Source organism: Aotus nancymaae, unplaced genomic scaffold, assembly GCF_030222135.1.
Source record: "Aotus nancymaae isolate 86718 unplaced genomic scaffold, 86718_ANA_hifiasm-v0.15.2.pri h1tg000058l, whole genome shotgun sequence".
In the NCBI taxonomy this organism is placed as follows: Eukaryota; Metazoa; Chordata; class Mammalia; order Primates; family Aotidae; genus Aotus; species Aotus nancymaae.
Genome location: NW_026988472.1, coordinates 9,805,403 through 9,811,423, shown reverse-complemented (window position 1 = coordinate 9,811,423; position 6,021 = coordinate 9,805,403). Strand labels below are relative to the sequence as shown.

The 6,021-nt window shown below is 40.4% G+C and overlaps 1 protein-coding gene across 1 annotated transcript; it reads right to left on the bottom strand.

Annotated features, from left to right (window-relative positions):
- Positions 1-731: 731 nt before the first annotated feature.
- On the bottom strand, positions 732-5,655 carry PAGE1 (PAGE family member 1). Its single transcript, XM_012471562.2, has 4 exons — positions 5,596-5,655; positions 5,002-5,104; positions 1,866-1,991; positions 732-835 (listed from the first exon to the last, which is right to left on the bottom strand). The coding sequence occupies exons 1-4, from the start codon at positions 5,653-5,655 to the stop codon at positions 732-734; spliced, it is 393 nt and encodes a 130-aa protein (XP_012326985.2).
- Between the last annotated feature and the right edge of the window lie 366 nt (positions 5,656-6,021).

The following is a 6,021-nucleotide window of genomic DNA, read 5'->3' as shown; positions in this document are numbered from 1 at the left end:
AAAGATAGGTTTAGAAGGTAAGGGATTCTCTAAGAATTTCACAAATGCTTTAAGAGCTGGTAATAGAACATGCATCAGTGCTTCAGCACATTTCACACTGATGGGTGTTACAAATGTGATGTGTATTTGTTAAAAGCAGACCTTTACAAAAGCATCTGAAAATCATGAGCTATTGGTTTAAGGACTTATACTCAAAAGTTACAATTCAATATGGCTTTGACTCCGTTTGTTTCTATATCTGACAGTCTGTAAGTCAGATTCTGGGGTCTTGACTATGTTTCAAATAAGATTTCTATAAGAACTCTATTATTAAAGAGGCAGTATTGTTACCTCTGTGTTATTAAAAACATAATACTGGGCTGGGCACGCTGGCTCATGCCTGCAATCCCGGCACTTTGGGAGGCTGAGGCTGGTGGATCACCTAAGGTCAGGAGTACGAGACCAGGTTACGCAACATGGCGAAATCCTGTCTCTACTAAAAACACAAAAATTAGCCGGGTGTGATTGCAAACATCTGTAATCCCAGCTACTCAGGAGGCTGAGGCAGGGGAATCACTTGAACCCAGGAAGCAGAGGTTCCAGTGAGCCAAGATTGTGCCACGTGCACATGTGTGCACGCACCTGCACACACACACACACACACACAAACACACACATGATACTGTGGAAACAGACATCCTGCAATTTCCATGCTTAATGGATTAACTACCTTCTGCTGGCAGTTTCACCTGCTATGGATTTTGCAGGCGGATCTTGTTGGCAGCAGGACCATCTCCAGGTTCACACCCAGGCATCGGCTGAACCTGTTCCTGGCTATCAGCCTCAGGCTCCAGCCCTTAAAACAATTATCATTTTAAGCAGGAAAACATGAAATATGAATAAGGAAATAATACTCATGCTCTCAGTGTTATTAAATAAAAGCTTTCACTAGTATAATAATAAATGTGTTGATAAGAATCTCAGGAACATTATTTCAGGAATCTGTTAGCAGAAAAACAGGAAAACAGGGTTTTCTAAATATTACCCTCTTCTTTCCCGAAGACTGCCCTCAGACAGCTTTGTTGCCTCCTTTGCACTTCTCTGTTATTACACTTCTGATTGTCCTTATCATGTTAAATGACTCAAGACTGAAATCCTGTCTCTCATAGCACTTTCACTCCTAGCCCTTAGACTGCTATGTGGCATGAGTAGCCACTAATAAACGCTGAGTGGAAAAAGTCTTTAAAAATACACAAAAAATCTCAAACTCCTGAACATTCTGCAAACCTACTTGTCTATCCTGTGAAAAAATGTCAGTAACCTGAATGACAAGGAAAAATTGAGGAACCATTCCAGATTAAAGGAAACTAAAACCACATGACAAGTACATGCAAGCCGTGATCCTGAACTGGACTCTGGAATAGAAAAAGAAACTCTATAAAGGAAATTATCTGGGCCAGGCGTGGTGGCTCACATCTTTAATCTGAGCATTTTGGGATGCCAAGGCAGGCAGATCACTTGAGATCAGGAGTTCAAGACCAGCCTGGGCAATACGGTGAAACCCAAGCTCTACCAAAAATAAAAAATAAAAAAATAAAAGAGAGAGAAACATTTGCCAGGTGCGGTGGTGGGCACCTGTAACCTCAGGACTTTAGGAGGCCCGGCTGGTTGGATCACCTGAGGTCAGTTCAATACCAGCCTGTGCAACATGACAAAACCCTGTCTCTACTGAAATTACAAAAATTAGCTGGGTGCAGTAGCACATGCCCATAATCCCAGCTGCTCGAGAGGCTAAGGCAGGAGAATCACTTGAAGCCCGGAGGCGGATGTTGCAGTGAGCTGAGATCGAGCTACTGCACTCTTTGCATGCTTAATGGACTACCTACCTTCTTGCGGCAGTTTCACCTGCTCTAGATTTGGCAGGCACACCTTCTTGACAGCAGGACTATCTCCAGGTTCACACGCAGTCATTGGCTCAACCAGTTCCTGGCTATCAGTTTCAGGCTCCGGGCCTTAGAGACAAAATAAAATTATCATTTTAAGCAGGAAAACATGAAATATGAATAAGGAAATACTACTCATGCTCTCAGTGTTATTAAATAAAAGCTTTCACTAGTATAATAATAAATGTGTTGATAAGAATCTCAGGAATATTATTTCAGGAGTCTGTTAGTAGAAAACAGGAAAATAGGGTTTTCTAAATATTACCCTCTTCTTTCCCGAAGACAGCCCTCAGACAGCTTTGTTGCCTCCTTTGCACTTCTCTGTTATTGCACTTCTGATTGTCCTTACCATATTAAATGACTAAAGGCTGACATCCTGTCTCTCATTAGCATTTAGACTCCTAGCAGCTAGCAAGTTATATGGTGGGAGTATGAGCCAATAAATGGTAAGTGAAAAAACAGTCTTTAGAAGCTATACGAAAAAGCCCAAAGTGCTAAACATTCTGCAAACCAACTGGTTTATCCTCTTGAAAAATGTCAGTATTGGCCGGACACTGTGGCTCACGCCTGCAATCCCAGCACTTTGGGAGATCAAGGCAGGAGAATCACTTGAGGTCAGGAGTTTGAGACCAGCCTGGCCAACCTGGTGAAACCCCATGTCTACTAAAAATACAAAAGAAAAAAAAACATTAGGTAGGCACGGTAGTGGGTACCTGTAGTCCCAACCACTCAGGAGGCTGAGGCATCAGAATCCCTTGAGCCTGGGAGGCGGAGGTTGCAGTGAGCTGAGATCTTGCCACTGCACTCTAACCTGAGCAACAGAGTAAGACTCTGTCTCAAAAAAAAAAGAAAATTATCTGGATAACTGGCAAAATCTGAGTATACACTGTGTATTAAATCACTGCAGTTTCTCATTGTTAAATTTCCTGAGTTTGATCATTGTGCAGTGATTATCCAAGGAATGACTTTTGCTTTGTTCTGAGGACATACTCACACTCAAGTACTTAGGGTAAAGGGCCATAATACCTGAAACTTTAACTGAACAATTCCGCATTAATAGCAGTAAACATAATATCTGTGTGTGTGTGAGTGTGTGGGTAGCAGGGTAAGACAGGGAGGGAAGAGATATGAAACCAATACAGCAAAAACTGTAAACAACTGGTGAATCTAGGTAAAAGGTATATGAGTTAATTATACTGTTCTTGCAACTTTTCTATAAATTTTATGTCTTGAAAACATATAAAGTAAAAACTTGGAAGAATATATGACCACTACACTGAATTTAGGAAGACAGGAGTTTTTTTTTAATTGTGGTAAAAAAAATACACATAACATAAAATTTGCCATCTTAAATATTAAGAGTTACCGTTCAGTAAGGAGCTATGTCTGCAACGTTACCAGCAACTGGAAACAAACTTTACATAGTCGTTTTCCTATATAACGAAACATTTATTTATTTGTTTGCTTGTTTGTTTATTTATTTATTAGCAATGAGGTCTCACTATGTTTCCCGGGCTGGTCTTGAACCTTAGGCTCAAGCGATCCTCTCACATCAACCTCCCAAGTAGCTGGGACTATCATTGCACAGCACTGAGTCCGGTTTGAAACCTTCCTCTTAAATGACAATCTAAGGATAAACCACAGGACTTGTACAATGACTATATTCAGCCATAGAGTACTAAAAGCAGTGGGCATCAGCTAAGAAATCTGAAGTCTACAACATGGATAGGATTTCAACTACAATTACAATGCAAATTTCTGAAGGATTGATTAGCTGAATGGATTTGAAGACTATGCGAAACGTTATGGTCGTGACACCCATTACCTGTTGGGGTAAACAGAAGCTTAACTTTGTTAAAATAAAGTTATATTTAGGTCCAAAGTTCCTAAATGTAATATTCCATGAATGAACCCAATGTAGAACAAAGCACCAAAAATAACATTACTTGTGAATTACAGCAAATATACTGTCTCACATTGAGAACAAAGAAGTGGGTAGGCAGCATTTAATGGGCATTGCTGTCAGTCATATTCTATAAACCTTTAACAGTGAATCCTTAGAATAATCCATGACCTAAGTTACATAAATGTGTTGTTTCAAAATATTTTATTTAGAAGGAATTACTTCTATCTCATGTTAATCTCAGGATAATTCCTTTTTTTTGTTTGTTTTTTCTAACCATAAAAGGATTTAGTAACCTCTTAAAAGCCACTTAAAAAATCACACTAGGCCAGGAGCGGTGGCTCACGCCTGTAATCCCAGAACTTTGGGTGGCCGAGGAGGGCAGATCACGAGGTCAGGAGATCAAGACCATCCTGGCTGACACAGTGAACCCTGGTCGCTACTAAAAAAACAAAAAATTACCCAGGCGTGGTAGCACATGCTTGTAATCCCAGCTACTCAGGAGTCTGAGGCAGGAGAATCACTCGAACCTGGGAGGCGGAGGTTACAGTGAGCCGAGATCGCTCCACTGCACTCTAGCCTGGGCGACAGAGAGAAACTCCATCTCAAAAAAAAAAAAAAACATACTAAACCAGCTACCTGTATGGTAGTGTCCTGAATTATCCAGCTTTTATCAAACTTGCCACATAAATATATCAATCAAGGGAAACAGTGACCAACGTTCAGCAACCAGGTTTTTGGAGTTGATCCTGCTCCTCTGAACTGGGTTTAGTCTTGGGCCAGTACTAAGCTACCTTACAGTAAAGCATTTGAGTTTTAAGCACCTTCAGCAAAATCATTTACTGTTTTCACAGCAACATACGTGGTAGGAAGACACAAACTTTGAAATAAAATACAAATTTCGCATTCACCAGTCAAATGTTCTTGGATAAAACACAATCCTCGAGTCTCCATTCTGCCATTCATAAAGTGGAGACATTTTATCATAGTGCAGTATTTCCCTAAGCTAAGCTGCAAACTATATACCCTCCTCAGTTTTCCAGTCAATTTCAGGTATTCTTTCCGTTGTTTTCTTTCCTCCTGTTCCTGCTATGTGACAATGCATGAGACACACACACACACACACACCCACACACACACACACACCCCAACAGGCATTCTTCCCTTTCCCTTCACCTTGAGCTGCAGATGCTCCCTCATCCATTATCGCTGGAGCAGGTGAAGAATCCTGGTTTTGAGTTGGTGGTTCCATTTCTTCAAGTTCCTCATCACTGGACTGCTTGTGATAAGGGAGTATGTGTGTGTGTGTAAATTTAAAAAGTTTTGTTATTAATACATGTCAAAAAATTATATATATACATATACACACACAAAATGCATAGATGTTTCTGATCATAACTGAGCCTAAAATCATTTCTCCCACTCCATTCTACATGGTTAACAAGACTAACCACAGAAAGGTTACTGAGAGAAAAGTTACCCACAAGGACTTTGGAAGCTATTATAGTCTATGTTGCAATAGATGTCTACAATCTGTCATTAACAAGCAAAGCATAAGAAGGAAGTCATGGGCAAAAGCTGGAGAACACAAGAGAAAAAAGAAATCCTCCTGAGTCAATGTTTCCTTCATGAGACGCCAGAATAATTTTTTATCAGCACGAAAGACCTTTATTACTGCATCTAGACTAATGCAACAAAACTATCACAAAAATTAATTTATGTTAATAGAAAACATTGAATTAAAGCACTCAACAGCATAGGCCCAATTACCTCAGAAGATTCTATATAGCATATTGGTTCACGCGGATAGACTGATCTTCGAAAACCCATATTTCACACTGAAAAGAGAAAACTGTGATTGGGAACATGCACTTGAGAGGACAGATATATTCGATTACTTCGATGGCCAAAAGTTGTCATTTTAATTTTGAAAATACTCTCAAAACAAGTTCCGGAGTTAAGTGTAAGTGTGTACGTTTTCTGAGTGCTTGTAAAGCCACTTATACTGCCCGAGCTGGCGGAGCAGTCATCTTAAGGCATGTGGCAAAAAGCACAAGACATTATTTAAAAATTTCATTTAGACACGGGGTCTCACTCTGTTGCTCACGCTGGAGTGCAGTGGTGCAATCATAGCTCACTGCAGCCTCGACCTCCCACTCAAGGGATCCTCCCACCTCAGCATCCAGGGTAGCTGTG

Bases quoted from the DNA above. Each gene is read 5' to 3' on its own strand.
- PAGE1 (XM_012471562.2), bottom strand. From the start codon at position 5,655: ATGGGTTTTCGAAGATCAGTCTATCCGCGTGAACCAATATGCTATATA. The intron at 1,992-5,001 runs GTGAAGGGAAAG...TTTGTCTCTAAG, and splicing joins GGGAGCATCTGCAGCTCAAG to GCCCGGAGCCTGAAACTGAT. The intron at 836-1,865 runs GTAGGTAGTCCA...AATTGTTTTAAG, and splicing joins GGTGAAACTGCCGCAAGAAG to GGCTGGAGCCTGAGGCTGAT.